Here is a 25,517-nt window from a genome sequence, read left to right on the forward strand (position 1 = left end):
AAAAGAACTTCAACTATACGCCAGTTTGGATGGTTTTGCAAAGTCTCTCCCAGAGCTCAGTACACTAAAAAAAAAAAGACTCCATCAAAAGCGTTTCCTCAGAAGGAGTGAAAGCAAACTCCAACAACAAAAAATAAACACATTTAAAGCACCATCTACATGGAAAGCAAGAGTCCCATCTTGCATAACCACCTTTTCAAGACTACGCTTGCATTTCGATCATGCCATCTCCTTTACTTTCCTTCTTCCTTTTTTCAAAGCCACAAACAAGCAACCACTAAGTTTTACTACCAAATCAAACCAATCTCAGCCGCCGGATCTCCGCAAGAGACGACCATCCTTTACAAAGCTCGAATGAATGAAAGCTTGAACAGCCCAGCACAAACGCCAGGGGAAAGATCCGCGGATTACAGGAGATTAGGGAGGTTGGAGAGAGGGGTATTTGACTCGCGGCGCACCCCGGCCAAAAAGAAGCACTCGGTTCTCCGGGCGGGACCGACGGTCCGACTCGCAGCCGCCGGGAGTCGCCGCACCTCACCGGGACACCGACGGCTCCCTCGGGGCAGCCAGGCACTGGAAGTGCAGGCCCCGCCGACAACCGGCCCGGCCCCGCAGCTCCCCGGCACCCGCCGGGCCGCGGGCAGTGCGGACGCTCCTGCCCGGGCGCGTTCCGGGGAGCCCCGAGGCTCTGCAGAGCCGCCCGTGGCGCGCAGCACGGTGGGCCCAACGCGTCACCCCACCGGGCACCGCCGGGCCTCGCCGGAGGAGGAAGCGGCAGCGGCGCCTCGGGTCCGGGCCGCAGCCAGGCCGCCGGGCGCGGTGCCGCCCGCCCGCCCGCCCGCAGCGGGCACCGCCCGGCCCCGCCGGTGGGCCCGGCCACCCGAAGCCCCTTCGGGCCTCACTCACCACCGCTGCCGCCGCCACTGCCGGGCCCGCTTCCGGCTCCCGCCCCGCCGCTCCCCGCCCGCCGCTGCCACGTCCGCGCTCCGCCCGCTGGGGCCCGGATGCGGCGCAGGCGCCGGCAGGCTACGGCCGCTGACGTCCCGAGTGGGGCGGGAGGTGGCTGCGGGGAAGGGCTTTGGGGCTGCTCCTCGAGCAGCGCGAACCAGCACTGTCCGCACGGGCAGCTGAGGCGGAAGCACGGCACGGCCGAACGCTGCTGAGCTGCGGACACCACTGACCACGGTGCCCTTGGCCGCCTGTCCCATCAGCGGCCTGTGGGAGACCGCGACAGGGGAGTAACTAGGGCCAGTTCTGCACCAAGGTGCAAAGAGTTGTTCGCTCCCTACTAACAACAGGGAAGTGATCGTCCCTCCCTTCTGGGCACTGGTGAGGCCACACCTCAATTACTGCCTTCAGTAGGTCCTACTGGCCTCCTCATTTCAGAAAGGACATTGAGGTTCTGGAGTGGGTCCGGGGAAGGGCAACAAGGCTCGTGAAAGGTCTAGAAAATTTGTCTTACACGAATGGGTGAGGGATCTGGGATTGTTTAGTCTCCAGAAGAGGAGGCTCATGGGGGATCTCATTGCCCTCCACAACTGCCTGGAAGGAGATTGCAGTGAGGGGGGAACTCATCTCTTTGGCTACAGAGAGGACAAGAGGAAATGGCCTAAAGCTGGGACAGGGGAGACTCAGATTAGATATTAGAAACATTTTCACTGTTAAGGCGGTCAAGCATTGCAATAGTTTGCCCAGGAGTGTCATGGAGTCACCATCCCTGGAGGTGCATAAGAGGCATCAGGATCTGGTGCTGGGTGATGTGATTTAGTGGTTACAGTGGTAGTGGTGGGTGGATGGTTGGACTTGATGATCTCAAAGGTGTCTTCCAACCTGGGTGATTCTCTGATTGTGTTGGTGTGTGCCCACCAGCAATATACAACAGTACTGGATGAGTGATGCTATAGTCCTGGCAATGGAGTAGTCAACCAAGCAATGGCATCACAGCAAAAGTACATGCTCTGGATCTTATGGTATAAGGATACTAGTCACTGAGAGCTAAGCACATGGCAGAATAAGGAAGAGGTAAGGGTAAGCTTGTCCTCAGGACCTTAACAGAAAATTATGTTTTAAGTCTTGTAACAAAGGGGGAACATGGACTTTAATTGTTCTAGAATTCCCTGGCTTGGGATGGCTAGGGGGTCTTGGTCCTAAAGAAAAAAATACTGAAGAACTCCACTCTAATGAGACCTCACCTGGAGACTTACATCCAGCTCTGGGGTCCTGAGCACAGGAAAGTCATAAACCCATTGGAGCAGGTCCTGAGGATGGCCAAGAAAATGATCAGAGGGGTGAAGACCTCTCTTACTAAGAAAGGCTGAGAGAGTTGGGGTTGTTCAGCCTGAAGAAGATTTTGAGGAGATCCTCTTAAAGGAGGCTTATAAGAAAGATGGAGACAGACTTTTTAGTAGGGTTTATAGTTATAAGACAAGGGGTAATGGTTTTAAATGAAAAGAGGGTAGATTTAGACTAGATAGAAGGAAAACGATTTGTGCTCTGAGGCTATGAAGCACTGTAACAGGTTGCCCAGAGAGGTGGCAGTTGCCCCATCCCTGGAAACACTCAAGGTCACGTTGGACAGGGCTCTGAGCAATCTGATATAGTTGAAAATGTCCCTGCTCATTGCAGGTGGGTTGGGCTAGATGATCCTTAAAAGTTCCTTCCAACCCAAACTGTTCTCTGATTCTATGACCTGGGTAAAAAGCTGCTCTTGGCCATTGAGTCTATGTAAGCAGTGCCCTGCAGAGAACTGTTTGAATCCCATGTGTGTAGCTAATCCCAGCTATTCTGGTCCCAGTGTCTAATATTACGAGTGGATGTAGGGGATGCCAGGGAGCAGCACACTGCAGAGGGAGCACAGTACATCTATAGCCTGCCTGTAGCTTTTGGGGCAGGCACATAGTGCTACTGTGTAATAACACTAGCTGCATGAAGAAAATAGAAGTGGAGAGCACATTAATTTCAAGCTGGTTTTGTTCAATTCATAGGGTCAGGTGCTATCACCTGATCTTGTACAAGTTTCTGCCAGTGACATGTCCTTGCCTGAAACTCATACTAATGAATCCTGAGTACTGAATGACTCTAAGATTTGCATTTGGAATGCAAAGTGGAAATAAAATTTTTACTGAAATGCTTCCAGCTCTAAGAGTGTCAGACAAAGCTCTGGAGAGACAGGAGGTGTGCTATTTTCAGCCACGTTCCGGTGAGAGATCCATCGTGTATGCCGGGGGGGGGGGGCACAGAGGGTGAGATTGACATGACACGTGTGTAGGACAACTCTGGCCCTTTACCAAGGGCAGAATCAAATGTCTAATCATAGGCAGAACAGCAGCTGAGAGTCCAGAAGAACGGTGAAGGCTGGGCTTGACAGTCTCAACTCCTGTGTGTGTGTGAACTCCAAGGAGAAAGTGAACAGAGGGCCTTGTGGGGACTGGAGAGTGGTAGTGTGAGTTGTGAATATGGGAATAGAAGATTCTGCCTGTTAAGAACTGGAGCCTGTACTGAAGTTGTGAAGACAAAATATCTAAAGCACAGAAATCATGGGAGCTGAAGAAGAAATGCTCATCACTCTGTCTGGAGGTGCCCCCTGGGGCTTCCGCCTGCAAGGGGGTTCAGAGCAGAAAAGACCCCTTCAAGTGTCAAAGGTAGGACCTTGAGATGTGAACTGTGGGAGCAAAGTTATTCTGCTGAACTAAGATATCCCTACTGAGTCGGGCATCTTTCACTACTGTTAAGGAATACAGGAACTCCTTACTGTGGCAGCAGATCTTAAAAGGAAAACTTGGGTGGTGTGCTCAAGCAGAGTGTGAGGTGGGCTGCAGGTCCTGGAATAGATGCTGTTGAGGTAGAGACAAGTGTCAGGTGAAGATCTGCTTCAGTGCAGGTCTGTACAAGCTCAGACACTTTGTAAGCTGTACAACTCTCCCGAGTTGTCAGCAGAGCTATAACCATAGTGACAGTGCAGGGAAAAGGGCTCAAATATGGAAACTTCAATACTCATGTAAGACATCCAACTAAAGAACAAGTAACTTAAATTGAAGCAGTAAAAGCCATATTTTTAGTTCAACTGTCTGTAACACTTCATTACTTCATTCCAGCTTTCAAAATAGATGCACATTTCTTAGTGCCTTTTCTGTTCGTGCAAATTTCTCAATACTGTCTTAAGTGAATATTTGTGATGCTCTAAGCAGCAAATACTGGTTTAATTTCAAGAATTAAAGAAAAACAGTTGTTTGGATGGGAGATGAAATAAAAAATAATTGAATAAACATAAACCTTGTGTTGCCCTACTTTTGATAAACAGCTGTTACTGTTGTCTTTTCAGAAAGACTACTAAATCGCTTAAAAATTAGTGGGGAAAAAAGGTCTTCTTTATTAAGCTCATAACAGCTGCATTAGCCTTGACACAATGATAGCTTAGGATGTGTCACTGGAAGGCACCCAGCAGCAGGAATGTAAAAATGCTATGCCCAGCTCCTTCTGTTTCCTTAAGCAGACCATGCCTTTGACAGAATTTTGAAGTTAAATGTTCTGTGTCACTTGGCTCACCCCAGATCATGGAGTGTTTGTCTGTAACTTCTGCCGAATGGTTTGGAATCCCATAGCTTGGCCTTGAAGTGAATGTTTCTTATCTTAGAGAAAGATGATTTTTCTCCAGAAAAACAACTTCTGCACATACTCATAGAGCTTCAGGTGCTAAAAAGAAAGAATCAATATCCTTGAAACAGGTGTCTGGCATCACTGGTTCTTAGGAAAATGGAATTTTCAGGGGCTACATTAACTCTGGATGGTCTAAGGTTATTTTGACTCTTGTTTTTTGCTCAGTAGACAAGAAACTGGGACTGAAGAGGGAGGAGATTCTGAGTGTCTATAAAGATTACTCAGGATTGAACAGTGTCAAGAACTAGTCATTACCCAGGCTAAGTTGCACATTAGGGTGAATGGAATATTGCTCAAGGATTAGTAGCACTTGCAGGAAGGTATTAACTAGAAGCAGCTCTCACCCAGATCTGGGTGCTGTACTTTTAGTCTAGTAATACAAATATATATATAATTTTACAATACTTGGATATTGCATTAAGAATAATTAGGGAAAATATAGTTGATACAAATCCATTTGAGGGTCAAAGTATACATCATTCTTCAAGCAGGATTTTCACTTTATAATTATCTTTCTTGTCTATTATCACCCAGAATTTAACAGCATCCAGTGACCCTACATACTGTCTTAAAGGCAATGCCATCTAAATAGCCTCCAAAGAATGGATTTGTAGGTCCTTACCAGGTACCCAGGAAGATCATATCTGAATGTAACCTGTTTAAAAGAGAATAAACTGCCAGGTGTCATGTGATAGAACATACAGACATGAATAGCTGATAGGTGCCAGGAGATAACTGAGTGGATACAGTTTGTGTCTCAGGATTCCAGTGCTGTCATTTTAGACAATTCCAATTTATAGGCTAGAAAAGTCATAGTAAGAACACTAAGGAAAGATTCTTACCCTTGGGTGCTGAGTCAAATGTACTTTTCTAGATGAATTAGCGATATAAAGTTAATTTGGGAAATTAATCAAGTATAAAAAATACATTATATATAAATGATACATGATGTACTTTGGTAGAGATGCTGGAATTGCTAAGTCAGACTAGTTTAAGAGTCACTTCTTGTCCTGCTTCCTGCTTCCTTTGTGTCTCCTGCAAGTATTTCAGAGGAAGTTGTAAATTTCACCAATGCATCTAATTTTCAAGTAATGCAATGTGGGGGGAAATCCTTTCCCCTCATGTAGTTATCGGCATGCCCTGGGAAGTATCTAAGAATTAGTAGTCTTAGTGGTTTACCCTATACATAAACAGAAAATTGTTTCTGAACAACTAGTACCTTACTTGTCTAAGTCTCACATGATTTCCTAAATAAGATTTGATAACATCAAGCAACCAGGCATTTCAAAGACTAAATGTTGCACTAAGTGGGATTTCCTGCTTGAGTCGCTCTTGTCAAAGCCCTTCCCAATTCCTCATCTTATGTGATCAGTGTACACAGTTCATAGTCTTCTTGCCTTTATGCTTTCTAAAGTTTACATCACCATCATCTTTTTATTGTTTCTCTTTATGGAGATTATGATAAAATTAATCACTGATTGCTGTTCTTGGTATCTTTTTTTTTTTTTTGTTTTCCTGAAAATTCTTTGGGTGTACTGTATGCTTCCTCACATACCTAGAGAAAGACGCTGGAATTACATACCTGCGGACAATCTCTTGGGTTGCACAAAACTGGGCATGAGCCAGCAGTGTGCCCTGACAGCCCAGAAGGCCAACAGCATCCTGAGCTGCATCAAAAGAGGAGCGGCCAGCAGGTGGAGGGAGGTGATTCTGCCCCTCTGCCCACTTGGAGCACTTGCATAAAGCTCTGGGGTCCCCAGTGCAGGAAAGATGTGGACCTCCTAGGGTTTAGAGGATCTAAATGATCCAAGGGATGGAGCAGTCTCTCCTATGAAGACAGGCTGAGAGAGTTGGGATTGTTCAGCCTGGAGAAGAGAAGGCTCTGGGGAGACCCCACTGCAGCCTTCCAGTACCTAAAGGGAACTTAATAAAAGAGAGGGAGAGATATGTTTTAGATGCATAGATAGTGATAGGATAAGGAGGAATTACCTTAAACTAAAAGAGGAGAGATTTAGATTAGATGTAGTGAGGCACTGGACCAGGTTGCCCAGAGAAACTGTGGGTGCCCCATCCCTGGAAGTGTTCAAGGCCAGGTTGGATGGGGCTCTGAACAACCTGGTCTAGTGGAAGGTGTCCCTGCCCGTGGCAGGGGGGTTGGAACTAGGTGACCTTTAAGATGCCTTCCAACCATTTTATGATTCTATGATAACTAATTTTGTGTTCAAGTAAACTTATGGTGCCAAACCAGCTGTGCCTGCCTTGGGATCAGAACATTGCTTCTTCCAGCAGTGCCCAGTGGATACTGAGGAAAAAGTGCAAATTTAAATAACACGAGCAAGATTGAAATGCTAGCATCAACACTAACTGATTATATGGTTCCAGATTTGCCTATCTTAAACTTGCCTACAAGAGCACATACTGACTCTTTTGTTCCACCCAAACAATCATTTGCAGTGTCCAGGTGCTAAAATTGCCTAATGTGAATCTGAAGGCTGCCATACTGATGTGTATTGGAAAGGCATACCATTAAAAATTCATCTAATAAAAACAGACACTATAAGAGTAGAGAGCGAGACCAAAAAATAAACAAAAAACTTTTAAGTTTTTAGCGTTTTAAGAGCCTTCAGTGAGAAAGAATAGATGACTTCAATGAGGGTTGTACTAAAGTATCATGCTGTAATAAGTAAGCTGAAAGAAAGGCAGACATTGATATGCTCAGCAGGCAGATACACAGCATGATCAAACATCAACAGAGGACATTAATCATTCTGCAGAAATTACAAAGGATAGGAATATCAAGAATTAGAGAAACAAAGAGGAAAATAAAGACTAAAGAACACAAAAAGCTAAGGACAATCTTCATTTTGTTCTTAGTTACAGCTATGTCCTTTAAAGTGAAATCAGTTGAACTACTCTGGATTCATACTGGCTTATTGTGATTCCTAATGAAGCTTTTACCTCTTACCTAATGAAGCAGATAAAGTCTAGTGGGAGTTTACACTACCCCTCAACAAAATAAAGCTGATTTGGTGTAGTTCAGTAGCTGTGGTGCACATGACAACACAACACAAGACATCTTGGACCAGAAACAGTCATCAGGAAAGAAAGAGAACAAACATAAACACAAGACGCAAAAAGGATCCACAGATGGCAAGATTTTTATTTTAGAAAGGCTGAGGGAAAGTACATGGTCCTCAGATGTAGCTGTAACTGATGAGAAGGTTCATGCATACTGAAAAGAGAGTAAGAGAGAACAATACCATCAAGTTCCTGGAGGATTTCTTTGTAGTAAGGATCTGTGCATCAAATGCATTTGAAACAAAACAAAATGTAAAATAGCTAGTCTGAGAAAAACTGTAAGCACTAATGCCATTAATCAACCAAAGTAGAAACCTAACATGAAATTTTATTATGGAAATAATTTTTATGAAGATGAACAGGACAGTTTTAAGATGATGCAAGTTCATGCAAACCTGCCTTTAGGGATCCTGCTACAAAACAAGATTTATTCAATGAGGGGGAAACTTGGTTACTTTCTATGAAAAGCAAGGAAGGCACTTCTGCCTCCAGCACAAGTACAAGTAATACTGACAAAATAGAGGAAACTGAGTCTTTACAGCTGGTACTGATGATAGAGGCAAAGGACCTGGCCATATTAGTGCATCACTAATGATAAGCCAGCAAAATTATGTGTCTCTGAAAAAAAAGAGGCAAACATAAACAAATGAGCCTCAGGTAGCCATGTCTAACAGAGGTAGGAAAACATTGATGTTACTGACTAATGCACATGGGGGAATTCAATGGAAATACCATACTTACAGAATCAGCCACTTTCAAGGAAAAGAGATGTAATGTAAAGCAGCCATAGAAAAGGAGGGGAGGAGAGAAGGCTTCTTTCACCTAGCAAAATATTGGAAGAGGTGACTGCAATCTACAAATAGATGTTGAGCAAATATCAGCAACACTATTCAAATATAGGTGACAGCACTGACAGCACAGAACAACTAACCAGGGAAGTTCAGCAATGATTTTCCAATCTAGAAAAAGAATTGAAAACCTTCCAAGTCAGTTTATGAGCTGGAGTAAACAATATGGCCTCTGAAAACGACAGAGGATTGGCCCTGGTAGCTCAAGATACTCTTTTCAGTTGGCTGTTCTGTACAAATACTCTGCAGCTGTGTTAGAGGAAATGTTAGGGGAAGCAGTAACACAGGATTGTATTGGTTCTAAAACCAAAAATTGTTTTGTTGTTTAAGAGCAGTTCATCACAACCTCCTTTTAAGCTCTTTCCCACATATTCCTACTTTTTCCTGTATGGTTCTCTGCTGATAATTCACTGTTTCTATTATGTCCTCTGCAAAATACCCTTGCTGCCTGCTTGCCATGTCACTGCTCCCTGTGACACACAGCCTGGCTGCTCTGTGCCATTCTCCTTTGCTCACGTGACATTATTCCTGCTGGAGGTGCCAGCTCTAACCCAAATAGGCCTGATGGCTTCCAGATTTGCGAGCACCTTCTCTTCCACTCCCCTTTTCAGTGGGTAGCCTGTTCTTTATATGGTTTTGCAAATGTTTACTGTCACACCTAAAAAAGCACTGCTGGTGGCCTAATATGTAGCAGTCACTAATGCTGGTTTTGGAGTGCCTCAAGCTGCTTTGGGAGTGCTCCTGGACATATTTTATGGCCTGTCGGCACTTAGGCAGGTGCTACACTTGGCTGCTAGTGAGGGAACTTTCCAACAACCTGGAAGAATCTCTTGATGAGAAGTTGCAGTGAAACCATGCATGCTCCATCTATACCTGGTGCATTAAATGTACCTGGGACCATTCTCTGGCACGCCAGCTGCTACAGAGTGTAATGCAGCCCAGCAATTAACATTTTCTATTCTTCCAAACAAAATGACCACATGCCCACAGGCAGTGGCTCTGGGAATGGTCTGTTCTAGCTCCCAAACTGTGCCTGGGAATTGTTCAGGACAGCAATAGCTGATCTGAGCCAAAGATGTACCAAGGATCATTTCAACAGTTTGATGCTAGAGTAGTTGCGGCCCAGAGCTCAGGTTCATTTGCTGACATTATTCAGCCTGCTACTGGCTAGAACTACTGAATACATCTATGGAGGGCGAGCCTGGTCTGTGATGTACATTCATACCTACAAGATGACTAAAAGATGCTGCAAGTCACAGGAAGGTCTCTGTACTGAAGTGCCCTGGATCCTTCAGGTGAATGGGGTACTTCTCTAATCCATACTTGTGGCTGATCCTGTCCTCGCTGCTGCAGAACAACGGTGCTTGTCCTCCTCAGACTATTGCTGAAAGGCTGCCTTTGGGTTAGTGAGTGCTGTCTTTTGGTGCAGTAACGCACTCCTGCAATATTATGAATGCTGTGTCCAGTATTTTTTTGCAAACAAAAGTGGCCCTCCTTCTATCGAAACAATAGTAGGTATGTCATCTTCTAATTTGCCCTCTCTCAGCATAAATACTGTGGAGGCCTATTATACGTAAGACTGCTGCTGTTCAACAATTAGTAGCAGCTGACAAGAGTCTTCTGTTTTGATAAGGGTTTTTATTCAGGGCTTGCAAATCTTCATGGCCCCTTAGAGCACAGTATGAGCACGCAGTGCAAAGGTTGAGAACACCTTGTTCTGGAGGACTGAAGCCATGTCTCTGGATAACGCTGCCCCATGTTCAAGGGTCTTTCCCTCCTTCTGTCCCAGTTCAGTGCCTGTACCTGTAAAAAGACGTTTTGGTTGCTAGATTTGCTTATGAGCTCCAATTCCCTTAGGTTTAGATTCTAAAATCTTTCGTGGCCCAGGAACCAGGTTGAGCCTCTGGAAAAAGGACTTACATGGGACATGTATAAGCATGTTTTTTCTGAACATTTAGTTGCTTTTCTCACAGCTCCTAGATGTGGGACCTGGTGCAAATAGTTGACAAATATATCTGTTCCTTCTAAATCCTTGCTTCATATAAAAAACACTTGATATCCTGCTGCTTACTCTGTTGAGGGTAAAATGCTTATCAAGTACTTTTAGTATCTATTACAGTACATGTGGCATTATTCTTTCTCATTGATATTACATTTCAATCACTTTTCAGCTCATCTACCATGAAGTAACAAATAGCTAAGGAGATAAAGCCTCTTTTTATCTACCTAGGGCCACCTCTGCCTAGAAACTTGCTCTCAGCAATGAGACCTGTGCTAAATTTTTTGCTTAGGAAAAGAAAGTGGATTGTTTGAGGTTGTTTTTCTCTTCCCTCTCTTGTATTATCACAACAGAAAACTCATTTTAAGGCACTTCATTTAAGTAACAGAAAACCAACAGAGAGAAAACCAACAATCCCTGATTGTTTTATATCAGCTGGTACAAGTCAGAATTAAATCTAGTCCATCTAAGAAGTTGTTCTCTCCTTCCTGCACCAGCACACTCTAGACAGTAACATATTTAGTAGTCTGACATGTACTTAACCAATTGACCGGCACCAGCATTCTCTTCCACTACCAGCTCTCATTGCTAAACCCCTTGCCCAGAAGCCACCCAAGTGTGTCCTGCCACTTAAGATACGCCTTTTCACCACTCTCCCTTGCTGTGTCCATCCCACAAAGTATGTGTTCTCTTCCCTCTTTCTTTATATAAGGACTCCCTAATTAAGCTTCACCATGGATGCCTGTGAAGTAGGTCTGCAGAGACACTGGATCTATTTTACCAAGAGGCAAGTCATCCAGTGTCACCTCTTAAGAAGGAATACGATTTTTCATCAGGAAGTTACTGGAACTAATTTCCTGTGTAGCTGTAATGCTTAGTGTAATTATAACAGATTAAAGTAAATATTCTCCTGTAAAATAGCTTCCAGGAAAAACATGGCATTGCCATGAGGATGTGATGTTATTTGCTACTTAACAGATAAGGCATAGGAAAAGTATCTCACTGAATCTCTGTGTTCAGGTGGGCAACTGAGATAAAGAAAGACTGCTGAAAAATGTCCTGGTTTCCAGGCTCCTGCCTTTTATGGCTCCCAGTCTGAGTGTTTTCTCCAAGGTCACACAAAAAATCATCCAGGTCTTCTGAATCCCACTCTAGCCATCTACCCACTCTAGCCATTTCCTCACTCCAGCCACAGGGGTATCCCTTCCTTGCACAAAAAGATTAGGCCCTGGCCTTGGAAGAAAACTGAACTGTTCCAATAACCAAAATGATATCCACACCCATCTTCAGAAAGAAGGAAGAGATGGAGGGTGTTTGTTTCTGCTTTTGCATCTAGCAACTGCTCTGTTTGTGGTTCAGCTGAGCAGGAAGTTCTAGGAGGAGCAGACCCACATGCTGGTTGGCTCTTGCTTGAGTCATTCCATTTTGGTAATGCTTTATACCACAACAAGTCAGGTCTTACCTCTCCATGAGAACCCTGTGACAGGATTACATTCCACATAAGGCTGGGAATGAAATTTAAACACTGCCAGGTTGTATAGAGTGTTGGATCCCATGGCATTGTAGCTTCTGGGGGAAGGGGACAGCTGTGTGTTGAGAGATGCAATCAGAGAGTGGAAGGGCCTTGGATGGGAAGATGAATTGTATTCACTAGACAACTCTGACTTGGACTGAGGTTGCTAGGTTTCTGCTGGAAAGACTGTAGGAGATTAGGGGAAGACTGATAATGTAATTTGTCTTCCTACCTTATAGTCTGAGCTTTCCCAATGAGAGGAAGCAGGAGGTGGCTTGGGGAGGCTAGGGGAGAGATGGATGGCATGAACCTACACTGCAAACCACTTCTATTTACCTACAGCCTATTTCCTTAGGAAGAAGTGGTGTTGGCCAGCAGGGAGAGTGGTTGCAAAGTTTTAAGACAGGTTCTCTGGGCTGTACTGAGGCAAGATGTGAAGCCACTGAGTTACTATCAGGATTCCTCTATTCTTAGCATCCCAGCATGTGTTCAGCCCCCCACATACCACTATCTAAATATAGTCCCTACTGAAGGACAGATGCTGCCAAGTTGCATCTGACCCCCTCCTCTCTTGCATTCTGTTCCTGAAAGCCAGGCTGAATTCCCCAAGACACGTCCAATAGTCAGCATGTCCTTTTGTCTGCCTAGGGCTGTACAAGGAAACTTGTACTGTACTGTTAAAGCCTGATCTCAGCCCTGGCCTTCCTGGCCTCTCTTAGCTCTGACCTTCCTTTCAACAACTATTCTTATTCCTTTCCTCCTCAATTGTTGCCTTACTCTTTTCCATTTGTTTGCTCCCAGCTGCCTCTGTCCTTTCCCTTCTGTCTGATTGAACACCATCGATGGGAGGAAGCAGGCAAAGTAATGAAAGAAAACATGTGTCTGTGTGTGCATGTACCTAGGTGCTGCAAATACCCAAACCCCTTTGACAAGAGCTCTTTTGTCACCAGAACTCCTGCAGAGAGGGCAGGGAGATGGATAGTTTTCTGAGTAAATGTATTCCAGTTCTGCACACTGATTTGTTTTTCCAGTAGCATAAATCTGTAAAACTCTGAAACTGGGATTTCCTAAACCCATCTGAAATCTAAACAGGACATGAGTCCTCTCCCATGAGTCAAGGTATGCCGTGGCAGGGTGTGTCCACTGAGGCATGGAGTGGAAAGTGTAACAGTCAGTTAGGAGAGGCTCACAGAATTTGTGGGTACCCCACAGGAAAGGAGAGGTCAGTCCTCACCAGTATGTGCTAGAAGGTCTGATAGTGCAATCCCCCAGGGCCAGGTCTGGGGCCAGCCCATACCACTTGTCAGAATCTGTCAGTCCTGCTTCTCATTTGCACAAGAAAGCTCTCCAGATACGTGTTAGAGAAAACAGAGAGGTTTTCTCTTTGAAAAGCCACTTTTTCCAACTTTTCCTACCTCTTCAGAACAGCTGTTGGGTGACACCTTCCAAGCTTTCTGCAGCTTAAGCAGAAGCTCCCTGTTAGTGACACTTCATGTGGCTCACTGGGTGCCCAGGAGAGGGCATCTTTTGGACATGGGGAGCAAGTGGCTGAGCCTGAGGGCAGCTTGACCTTCAGGATGGGCAGAGAAGCCTGGCTTTTGGACTGGGCAGCCACCCTGGCCGGGGGCCTCAAAGGCTCAGTGCTGCCCTCGCTGTACGCAAGACGTGCAGGCTACACGTTGTCATTAAAGTCTCTACAGCACAGAGCTGGCAGTCACATAAAAACTGCCAGGCTTGTATTGGTCTCTGTCCAGAGGCTCTGCAGCCTCCAGCACACTGCACTCTGCTGTCATGGCTGTGGATTAAGTCCTGTACTGTCCTTCTTTCTCTGCACAATCCTCTTCTGCGTTTAACCCCTTTGCCTTCCTCCCTGGCAAATGCAGTGGGGTAGGGGTTTGGCATAAAAATGAAGCTGTGGATAGGTCATTTCCCTCTGATCCCGGGAAGCAAATTCATAAACTTCCAGAGAGGGTTTATAAATCTGTGGAAGACTGAGCCAGACACGTTATTTTCAGACTCTATAGGTTTCTTCCTGTGCTAGAAGAAACCTGGTCCTGTTTTCCCAGAAAGAAATGGAGACATGGAAAAGTGCCTGCTGGATTGTAGAGCACCTAGGTACCAATAGTTGCTTTAGTGCATGTGCTTCCTGTCAGTTCAGTAAAATTTGAGCACAGACCAAGCCAGACCCAGCATCCTCACTAACCATGAGAAAAATGCATTGCTTGCTCATTATTATCAGCCCACATGGACTACTTGTGTCCCACCAGCCTTCTCTGATATAAAGGTACCTGAAACAGCATCAGGCAGTGTTGGGAGCACAGCCTGATCCTTCCTGCGTGGGAATCCCAAATAGTTGCCTGCAAAGACTTGCGGTACTGAAGGACCAGAGAACTGCAGGGAGCTTACTGTTGCTGTTCTGGCTGGTCACCAGCCCACATCCAGTTGGTTTCAGTGAGCAGGGAGGAATACCATGGGATGTGAGGAATGCTCAGTGCACCTGCTGACAGCCTTTAACCCCCAGTCCCCTCGCTTCACAACTGGGAGAGATACTCAGCAAATATGTTCCCATCAAGTGCTAAGCACCAAGTACTTGGCTATGGAGCAGCATTGGCCTTTTGGGGAATACCAGGAAACCTTCCTTTTAACCTCTTTTCATTAGCTGTTGTGTCAGTAGGCAGCACTGGAAGATGTGTCTGCTATACCTTCTCAGTTAACAGCTGCATCTGAAGGAAGTATCAGGAAGCAGCATTTATACTGTAACAGCAGAAAAGTTGTTCCTCAGCAGTAGTTCATTACAGACCTACACATGCTCATTCCAGGCTTATATTAACAAGGAGGGAGATAAAGGACTAAAATGACAGAGGCTGATGGATGTGGCAGCTGGGATGAGCCAGTCCCTATTTTAAGCATGCAGGCAAGATTTGGGGTCAAGTTGGAAAGGCTACAGTGTGATAAAGTGCCACTGAATACAAAAACAACTTGAAGCATAGCCCTCTTCTTTCCATCTTCTTCCCCAACACCTCTCAGTCCTGCTGACAGGCTGACCTGGGAGGAGTGTTGCTCTTGTCTGCTCAAAACAGGCCAGGAGGGTCGAGCCCAGGGCACTCACATACCCCATGAGTGCAGAGGGCCTGGGCCCTAAGACTGGCCAGCCATACCATGAGACTTCCTTAGCTCCTCCAGCTCTCTCCTCTCCTCCTCCCTGCTGCTCCTGCAAGAACAATGTCAGGGCATCAATCCTCCCACATTCATTTCTCTTTCTTGAAGCTGCCATGGGAGTGTGGGCAAAGTAGCTTTATGATGTTATAGATGAGTCTGGTGGCTCAAGCAGCAAGGCTGTGAGATGTGGGTGAAGGTGCCCTGTTGAGTATTACTTCTCTGCAGGGATCTGACACAGTTTGTTCACTGCACCCTCTGTTCAACAGCTCTGCATGATTTGTCTTTCACTTAACTGCAAGAGCTGAAGAAATATTCTAGAAGACTCTACAAATATAGTGTAATACTACCTTAGTCCTGACTTGCTCTGACCCAGTGATTTTACTTGGCTATTCTTTTATGTGCAAAATGAGTACATTATGGGTGCCAAGCTGTCCTACAAGACTGTCTCCATTGTTTGCCTGTATGGGAGAGGTCTGTGATTTTTGGCTGAGTGGGCATTTGGTTTGCTTGCTTGCTTGCTCTAGCAGAAGGGCTACTGTGAGTTGGTAAGAAGTTTAACTGATGGATGATGGAAGGAAAGGGAGAGGAAACGCTTGGTGGAAGATGGGCATGAGAGGCCAGATCTAGGAGCTAGCCTGGAACAGTGACTCCAACTCTCTTCTCAGATATAGCAATGCATATCTTGCACAACTCCTGTTAAGGCTAAAGATTTATTCCAAGTTTACACTTGTGTAACAGGACACCATATGGCCTGATGCAGATGTCCAGAAATACACTGACCAAAGCCATTGGAGCAGAAATGCTTAACAACAGAACATGCCTTGGAACCACCACCTCTCCCCTGTGTCAGCTTCCCTGAGGATGGTACTTGCAGAGGCTCTGCATGAGTCAGGGATCATACCAAGGAAGTACAGTAGGAGCATGCAGAAGGACACACGGTCATGTGCAGGCATAGTCTGTTCCCTCTCTGAAACACAGACTCCCTAAACAACTTAGGAGACAGGGAACAAGAGGAGAAGAGCATGTAGATATTCTTGAGTCTTTCATCTGCACTAAAGGACTGGGTTGGTGATCAGGTCAGGCCTATGTTCAGCAGAGTGATTCTTGGAATTAACAGGAATACAGAGACCAAAAGGCACAGCGAGGGCTCATCCAAGAGGATTAGTGCTCCACTGTGGCAGCACAGTAGCCTTAGGCCTTATTTTATTCTGTGAGGAATGGAGCAATAAAAGTGCCAGCAAGAGACAAGCAACTGAACTAAATAGCTGCTCTTCTTCCCTTCATTCCTATCCTCTCTCCTGCTTTTTCAGATTCGAAAGAGAAGCAAAGCATGCCGTGGAGGCCTGTGGGAAAATGATGTTCTAGTATCTATCAATGGGAAGTCATGTGCTGGCCTGTCCCATGCTAATGCCATGCAGATCATCGATTCGTCCAACGGCATGCTCAACATCCGCGTGAAAAGGTAACCTGCTCCCAAGTGCCAGTGCTGTGACAGTGCAGACAGTAGGGTGGTTTCATCCAGCACAGCAGCTATCCACATCCAGCAGAAAGAAGGCAGGTAGGAAGCCTTTGGTTTCGCCATACTGCAAGGTGTACTAGGAGGACTTACCCATGCCCTAACATGGCTAACATGTGGCCATCTCAACGTTTTGCCCTGTCTCTGTGCTGTTCTCCAGAATGCCTGGCCCTGGGGCTGAACTGAGCCCAGACATCCCTGTCCCTCAGGTTGATGGGAAATGTTTGCAGTGTGAAGGCTATGCTGCAAAGAATGAGCTATTTAGTAACCAAGCAAGTAGATGCCAAAGACGCAGTTCATCTCAGCAAGCAACAAGACACTCAGGTTCATTCTGGGTAAATAACTGTTCTCTAGAAATTGATTTGACTACGCATTGAATAGTTAAGGCAAGACAAGATTACCAAAGTATTTATTACGGTGGGCTGTTGTAGTCCAACAGTCTGTATACTGAGTGCCACAAAGATTAGAGGTGTGTGGCTGAGCCCCCTTTTTATGGGAAGAAATATCTGTGCCAGTCTCTCATTCAGGAGAATACTGGAGATCAGGCTCAAATTTAAGGACAAAAAATAGTCCCAGTAACGTTCCTCATTGTCCCTGTGCTAAGTTAACCCAGTGCGTCAGTGCATGCTGGATGCGGCCCAAGCTATAAATGAATAAGCCTATAAAGATGAAGGTAGCAAAGCTGTATGAGGTCCTAGCTAGTCCACACTACTGCCTAAACAGAAGTCACCCTCAGAAAATCAGGCCCTGGTGAAGGGGGCTGGAAGATGTGATTTTTCTACAGTCCTGAAAAAATAGAGAGAGCACTGTGAGCAGTGGGGAGGGACAGCCACGCTGGTTGCTGTCATCTGTAAAGCAGGAGCAGAGGTGGGCAGTGCTCAGAGAAGGAAAGCCTGAGCATGTAGGATCTTCCTCTTGGCTTCAGAGAAAGTGCCGGTGCCTTCTGATGTGCTTGCTCTATACCATAGCTGTGATTAAGTGGGATGAGTAAGTTTTATACGAGGTGTCCAGAATAGCTCCTGGTCCCTTGCCAAAGCCTTATCTCACACCATTGGAGCCTATCTGCAGCCAACAGGTGCCTGGGCAAATTCTAATGGGTCAAATTCAGCACACTTTGAATTAACAAAGTGACAAAGGCAGGCTTCTCACAGCCCTCTGGATGGAGCCAACACTGGATGGTTTGGAAATAATGTAATCAGTTGGCTTCATTGGAGTTGTGGAGAAATCATCAAATATTGCTCTCTTGATCACATGTCTATTCCCACTTCATATTTATGTTCCCAGAGAAAACACCAATCTTTCCTGTTCAGAAAGGAGAGGTAGCTGGATGACTCTGGAGTATGTGTATTTCAGAAAAAGAGGAGGGGACAGACACTGACCTGACAGTAGAGAACAAGAGAAACTGGCTTACAAGCAGTAATGCTTTTCAGTTACCTGGTCAAGTGTTTAAAGAAGAGGAGGGACTGTTCTGTTTTGCTTGTGGAACACTGAGGGTGCTACCCAGTGAGATTTCATAATGGTAAATAGTATTAAAAAAATAAACTGCCAGAGAAATTCTCCCACCCTTAGCTTCCACAAAGGTTTGCATTTGACATAAATTTTTCACAGTTTAGAACTGGGATCCAAGTCATGAGTTCCACAGCTTTACAGAGGCAATGCTGTCTGCCTGGCTTCATGGTATGCATATTCAGAAGGCAAATACTTAGGACTCCTTTATAGCTCTTGTAAGCCTTGGTGACTCTGACAAGAGAAGGAACAAGTTCCCTGCTCCATCTGTGTGGGCTGGAGTCAAATTGCCATTGAAATCCAGACTCACTCTTGAGGGGAGGGAAGACAGAGTAGGCTCTTTTCCTGTTAGCACAGCCAATTCTGCTTCCCTCTGGAAGCCAGCAGTAGGGTTGACTGCACCAGTCTGCCTGCACCTACTCCAGTCATCCTTCCAGATGTCTTAGGGGCTTGAAGTTGGTATGTCTAAGCCAAAGGCAAATGGCACCATGGATTGGGCTCGCCAGCATGACTGCATATGTTAATCAAAACCCAGGCACTGGTAGTTAGCTTGTGAAGCAGTCCCACAGGGAGCAGGCTAAATATTAGAGTGGTCTCCTACCACTGGATACCAGAGTCCTATCCCCAAAAAACACTTGGGCCTTTATATCCTAAGTATTTTCTATTTACTCCCATGCAGAGGTCAGGGCAAACAAATAGCACTGACTTCTTTGGAGCCCAGTCTGAACTAAAGCAGTTTGGGAGTGCCAGGATCTGCAGGGCTGACACAGTCTCAGCTGCAGGAGCAGCTGGAGTGCAGTGTGATAGCTGAGCACCAGCCGTTCTCTGCTGACAAGCTGCAGGCTGAGGGGTAGTCACACTGTCCTGGGGAATGCTTGCTATGCAGGAATTCATCTCTCCAGGAGAAATGCCTGGGGAGCTGATTAAGCTTGGTAGATTTTTTGGTTTTAGAGCATTCTGACTTTTGATTGTTTAACACCTAGTTTCCATAGAGTCATGAAGCAGAAAATCAGAATTGAGAGCATGTAGCTGATGTCAGAGATGAGTCTGTCCTTGGCACCTACACTTCAGATGTCTGTACCACCTGAAAAACACCTGTAACACCATCTCAATCCATAGCCCTCTCTCATGTCAGGGTTTCTTTCCAGCTTAGCCACAGAAACTAGACCTCGCTCACCACTTTTCCTTTTCCCCACAGGATAGTTGGTGGGGACCAGACTGGTCCATGGCTCCAGCGTTCCCCTTCTCCAGGGCAGCACGTGCTCTCTCCACCATCCCTGCTCAGCCCCCCGGCACAGTTACTCAGTTCTGAACCAGCAGGAGCCCCAGCCACTGCACAGCCCTCACAGCCACGGAGGTCACAGAGACACCTGGAGAGCCTCACGTCCCCACCGGACAGCGAGGCCTACTATGGTGAGACAGACAGTGATGCTGACAACGTGGCACAGGAGAAGCACCGCCGGGCTCGCAAGAAGAGCCCACGCTCGCCACCTGACAGCACCACCAGCAGGGCTGATGCACCTCAGGACGAGGTGTCCCTGTCCGAACAGAGTGGCTACGAGAGCATGCCGGAGGCCGCTGCGCAGGGGGGAGCAGAGCTGGCCAGCTCCAGCGGGGTGGCCAAGAGGGAGATTGTCTGCCTGCCTGGCAGTCGCACAGACACTCCATTCTCAGACAGCGAGGGACAGTTGCGGCCACCGTCAACAGAGGGACGGGAGCCTTCTCCAGAGGCGATGCTCCTGCCCCATGCCACCAAGGCTATTCAAGCGGAACGCCATCTCATCCCCATGGTGGGGCCAGTGGAACATCCGGTTGATGAAGACCTAACCACCACATATGCAGAGAAAGCCAAGCAGGCCAGTAAGTCCTCTAAACTGCCATTCACCCATGCCTTTTTCTTGTGCTGGATCTCCTTCCAAAAGCCTGATTTCTGCAAATATAAGGTGGGTTAGCTCCTCTAGCTTGCAAAGGAGCAGAGTCACATCAGACCTGCAGAGACCAGGGCTTCCTACTGCAGCTTTGGCACTCGGGTCTACCTCACCCAAGACATCCTAAGAAACAGATAAGAGAAAGTGTCTGGGGTCAGGAGTCTGGGAGTCACTCATAGAGGCTGCAGCCATACAACCAGCTGTGCTGTAGCACCTCTGTGTCCTGGAAAAAGGATGGAGGTCATTGTTTTCTTCAACACTTTGGACTAAGAAGACTTAGATGACATGATGGTGTCAGGAAAGAACTTGGAGGTTAAATTTCCCTGGCTTTACAGAAGTCTAATGGCAGCTCAGTTTGCTCCTTAGCTACCTGTGTGTCAAGCACAGAACTCTCATTTCAAGAGGCTCCCAAGGAGTGCTCTGTTCAGTGCAGCTCTCCATGGGCACAGAGGCATGCAGTATTACATAATTAAGGACTGATGAAAGATAATTTGCAGACAGCAGTAGCCGCAAAAGAGTCTTGTCAGTAACAGATTTATTTCTCTCACCCTGTCCAGCTCAGGGAGGGACTCCTCTGCATCAATTTTCCCTGCAGGCACTCAGTCCAACAAGGGTGCCCATGTCTGGCAGAAGCTGGTGAGTTCAGGTAGAATTTATAACTTTTTAGGTGTTGGAGGGTTGCCAGCAAGGACAGGCAGGAGTTGGTAAATCAGCTCTTGAAACAGTTCCTTGTAGTGCCATCCCTGACAGTCAAGACCTTGCCATGTGGAATAAAGTACTGAAAAATGTAGTGTAGTATATGGGTGATGGACCTGAAGTGACCTTAATTGTGAATATCTTTCCTGGTTTCTGCTACACATGGAGTATTTCAAGCCCAGATGTGAGGGCAAAACAAGGTATTATCTGATTTTAGAGTTGTGATCTATCTCATAATATTAAAAACAAGGTAATCATAAACTTATTTTCATATACATACCTCAGTGTGTAGTATGACAGACTACTTTACATTACTCTGAGCCTAGAAATAAAGCAGGTTTTTAAAAAATAGCTTAGGGATAGAATGGAAAACGGAGAGACACAGAAAAGTTACTAGACTGAATCAGAAAGAAAACGTGGATTCTAATTTCTGATCTTCTGCTTCAAATGCAAAAACATTTTACCCAGGCCAGATAATACTGCAAGGAAATTATTAAACCTCTCTTTTCCTTGGGCTAAATATTCTTTTATCTGTTCTGCCTAAGGACTCCTTTAGAGGTAACTTTCAAACCTAGGTGCTTCCTTCAGACAGGGCACTGTCCTACTGCTCTTTCCAGTCTTAAGAGGAGAGGCTCAGTTGGGTCCCTTAGGTCTTGCTCTGCTGGGCAGTGGACGTGACCTGATGCGTTGTTCTACTTCTTCCTAGTCTTTAGCACTCATTTTCCTTAGGACAGGAAAGAAATCAGCAATTTCAGCCTCCCTGAAGATGAAGCTATTTTTTTTCCCTTTGAATAATGTACAAGCATGAGGTGAATGTTGAGAAAGGCATGTTCAGCTGCTCCCTGCCACCTGATAGTTCTAGCAGTGGAAGAGCAATTGCTTTACATCAAGACTTATTTCCATGGACGGCATCACTACAGAGGGATCCCAGGAAAGCTACGTATTTAATTCAGAGCATTTCTGATAGCAAGATAATATCCCATGGCAGGAGATGATGCAACAATATTGCCAGCTGGAGTTAGGGTTCCCAGAAGCACTGCAGAATGAGGTAGTATTTTATTCTCCTATTACTCCTTCACTGCTCACCCTCTTTTTGGTTTATGTTTGGCCATGGGTGTCCTTCTGTAGGAGTTACTCTGCCAGGGATGGTAACTCACATCATCTTTTCTTGGGTTAGGGATCTTGTCAGTAAATGAGAAGGCAAAATTCTACATCCTGATCATGCTGCAGCACAGCAACCATTAAAACAAAAGTCCGGTTCAGCAGCCAGTGATGGTGAAGGAAGGAAGCAAGTAAGGAGGAGGGAGGGAAGGTGTTCATTACATGGTCAACAGAGCTAAAGAACACCCCTACCTAGAATAAACACAGGAATAAACACAGGTGGATGGGGGACTGCTGAGCTCCACTGGCTGCATGGGAGGCTGCTTGCAGAGAAGCTGTGGACTGGAATGGGAGGACAGGTGCACCCAAATACAGGGGAACTTGCCCTACAGGTAAAAAACTTTAGTCTGTATCACTACCCAGTGGCTTCTATGCACCCTGGTGTTTTGCTCAGTGGGGTAAGAGAACAGCCAGTAAACAGGGACTCTGCTGTATTTTAAATGAACTATTGAACAGTGATGTTTGTGAACAGCCAGTATTTTGCCTAATCTGTAGAAACAAAAGTATGAATTTGTTTTCTTCCCACTAAAACTGTAACTTGCTCTTTTTAGAGAGATGATTAATCCCTGGGGAAACTGGGGATCTTTAGGCCCTCAGTTTGTCATCACTATAAAGGGCCAAGCTAAGTCCCTTTCTGAGATCATTTAAGTGCCCCTTGCACAGTGCAGAAGAAGAGGAAGAGACAGCAAGACAGAAAATACAAATTAAAATATATAAGTCAGTTTCAGGAGTTTAGCAGAAAGCGGGAGCTTGTGGCAGGGAGAATCAGACTATAGTTGTCGCAAGTAATTGCAAGTGAGGTTTTTTGGTTCTCCATAGGTCCTGCAGTGTCCTTCTCTTCTCACCCCACTATCAGAGGCTTGGGATCCATCTGTAGCCATGGTTGCTTCTTCTCAGCCACCTGTGCTCTCTGAGGTTCACTGTATTTTCACCCCCATCCTAAACCATCTCAAAGGACAAAAGGCTCAGAGTTTCTCACAACTGGAAATACAAATTGTCAGCAGAGGATAGACATACCAGGATAGCAGTCTATTCCTAACTTGCTATCACACTGTGTCAGTGCAAGAAGTGCTTCAAAATATCTTAATTTAAACTTATCTGCTGGACTATTTTTAGTTCCTAGGATTCAAGAGCCTCTCCATGTATGGTAGAGGAAGGGAGGGAAAACTGGGTGGGGAAATTTCCTCCTCTGCTTTATATGGGCCTGGCTGCCTGTGCAGAGTCATCAAAGTCTCTACATTCCATATCAGAAAAGGAAATCCTTCTTGTTTAAAGCGGATGTACAGCAGCATCATTTGAAAAGATATGATACTTATAAATAAGTGGCCTATTCATTGGCAGGTCATAGAGATTACCTTCTCTAAGAGTGACTGCAGTCACATTTCTCTGCAGAGAGGGTGAGTGCAGCAAGCCATCTGTCAGCCTGTTACAACTGGTATAGGCCACAGGAGCTGTGAAGAAGAAGTATCTGAATGGTAGTTTGAACTTATTGCACCACCTTTTCTACTTGGCTTTCAGCCTTGACAGTTGTAACTCTAATGATCACAGTTATGTGACTGTTAGCCTAACTTACCAGTTTTGTCATTCATTGCAGTCTACGAGACCAAAAGGTTTAGGATAGTAGCCTTCTACTACTACATCCTACGTGCCTTAAAGTAAAATAGAAAACAATTCTGCTTAGACCAGGAGATTAAAATTAATTGCCTGAACTATTGATCTTACAGGAAGTCTGTATGAAGCAATGCTGAATCACCCTTGGCCCTTGCTACTCAGTGAGCAGCCAGCCATTAGGAAAACAAGGACAACAGCTTCCATGATTGAATCACAGATGGAGAGACTGATTTCATTTCAGCACACATGAAACTGGAAATTGGCATCCGCTTGGGAAATCAGTTTCCATACGCTGCAGTAGCAGTCCAGTTATATGCGTTTGTTTAAGAAACCCCCTTAATAACTCACATTCAGCTTTGAATTCTGTGCCGCTTGAAAGGCATTTATTAAAGACTACCATGAGATAAACACCAGGCATTTAGAGCCCTCTCTCTCCATCTTTAGGCTTGAGTTTGACATTTGATCTTACTCCTTCGGTTTATGTCCTCTATGGAAAGCAGAGGTGATATTTTCAGGCTGATACATTAATTGGGCAGAAGACAGCGATTATAAACTACTGTTGTCTGTATTAGCTAGTGTGGATGAATTTTTCCCTCTTTCTCAAGTCATCTCAACAGTTGTCACAAGTAATTGGCCATCTTCCTCAGGTATTCTTACTGGAGACCTCCAGTATCATTCCCTCAGGCATCACTCTTGTCCAGCATTTCAGTGAGGACGTTGTGGGTTGCAGTACTGGAAATAAGGCTGATAGAGCTCTGCTCTGCTCCACCTTTGTACCTCACTGCAATCCTGCTGCCCCAGAACCTGACAGACACACAGCTTTAGCTGAACGTGTGCTAGCTCAAGATAAATCTAGCTGCAGATAATATTCTCTGGGAGGGGAAAGATCTTTAGCATTTGAAGATGGATGGAGGAAAACTATGGGATCCCTAAAATGAAAAGCTATATACTCTCATTTGTCCTAGTATTTCTACTATATGAGAGATCATTTGAAGCATCTTTTTTTAAACTATCAGTTACTCAGACATTACTTCTATGTTATTATTGTCAGCACAGGGACTCTGACTTTGGGTCACAGTTCCTCAGACATGATCAGAGGTCATTTATCCTCCTGCTGCTGCTGAAGCAGTGTCAGAGTTCACTTCCAAGCTCCATGGTCCTTGCAGAGCCCCAGTTAGTGATTTTGTCACTATGTTGTCACATATATTAACATAGCCTGTCCTTGCACACGCACTTCTACTCTGACTTAGGATGTGTAAAGCTGATGGGGAACAATGGGATTAAACCAAAATTTTGCCAATAGTTCAGATCACAAAGGTGATTACAGCAATAATCAGACTGAAACAACTACACATATAACCCCACAGACTGTCTTAACCAAGCTGGTAGTTTTAGATTCCAGGGGTTTGAGAGCTGAGTTGAAAGAAATTGTAATGCAAACAGTCAGCAGGAATCCCTTTCCCTGTCTAGTTGTTTCCATCAGTTCTGAAAGTGATGTGGGACAAGGTTGCTTACAAGGTTGGGACAAGTCTGCTCAGGGACAACACTGAAATTGTTTTGAGACAAAGTGATAGTGATGGACAAGGGAGAGGCATATAAGGACTTTGACAAGGAGTGATTAAACAACAGTCATTACTCAAGAGAAGTGAGAGAAAATTATAGCTAGGAAGGAGAAAACTGTCAACCTGGCAAATACTTGTTCTTCAGTTTCACTTAAACCCATCGTATGAAGGGACAGTAGTTTGCTGGGAAATGTGTAAAGCTTTACTGTCATCAGTATCTACCACTTAGGTTAACTAAGAATCTAGCTCTTTGGTGAAAGAAACAGGAGCAGAAATGGGGGCGA

The 25,517-nt window shown here is 45.5% G+C and overlaps 2 protein-coding genes across 6 annotated transcripts in view; one reads left to right on the forward strand and one right to left on the reverse strand.

Annotated features, from left to right (window-relative positions):
• SEC24C (SEC24 homolog C, COPII coat complex component) overlaps nucleotides 1–990 on the reverse strand; it is a 36,424-nt gene extending 35,434 nt beyond the window's left edge. For 4 of the 5 annotated variants that reach the window (XM_069019381.1, XM_069019380.1, XM_069019379.1 and 1 more), the window contains exon 1: nucleotides 907–990. The gene's annotated coding sequence lies outside the window, so the exon portion shown is untranslated. Of the gene's footprint in view, nucleotides 1–458; nucleotides 671–906 lie in introns of those variants that run through there. The other variant, XM_069019378.1, reaches the window with a different exon arrangement.
• A 2,345-nt stretch (nucleotides 991–3,335) lies between these two features.
• SYNPO2L (synaptopodin 2 like) overlaps nucleotides 3,336–25,517 on the forward strand; it is a 36,538-nt gene continuing 14,356 nt past the window's right edge. Inside the window, exons 1-3 of the mRNA XM_069019385.1 lie at nucleotides 3,336–3,641; nucleotides 16,564–16,715; nucleotides 19,474–20,135. Coding sequence (XP_068875486.1) covers nucleotides 3,537–3,641; nucleotides 16,564–16,715; nucleotides 19,474–20,135 — 919 coding nt within the window. The 5' untranslated portion in view covers nucleotides 3,336–3,536. The remainder of the gene's footprint in view (nucleotides 3,642–16,563; nucleotides 16,716–19,473; nucleotides 20,136–25,517) is intronic.

The sequence above is a fragment of the Aphelocoma coerulescens genome, chromosome 6 (genome assembly GCF_041296385.1).
Source record: "Aphelocoma coerulescens isolate FSJ_1873_10779 chromosome 6, UR_Acoe_1.0, whole genome shotgun sequence".
Classification (NCBI taxonomy): domain Eukaryota; kingdom Metazoa; phylum Chordata; class Aves; order Passeriformes; family Corvidae; genus Aphelocoma; species Aphelocoma coerulescens.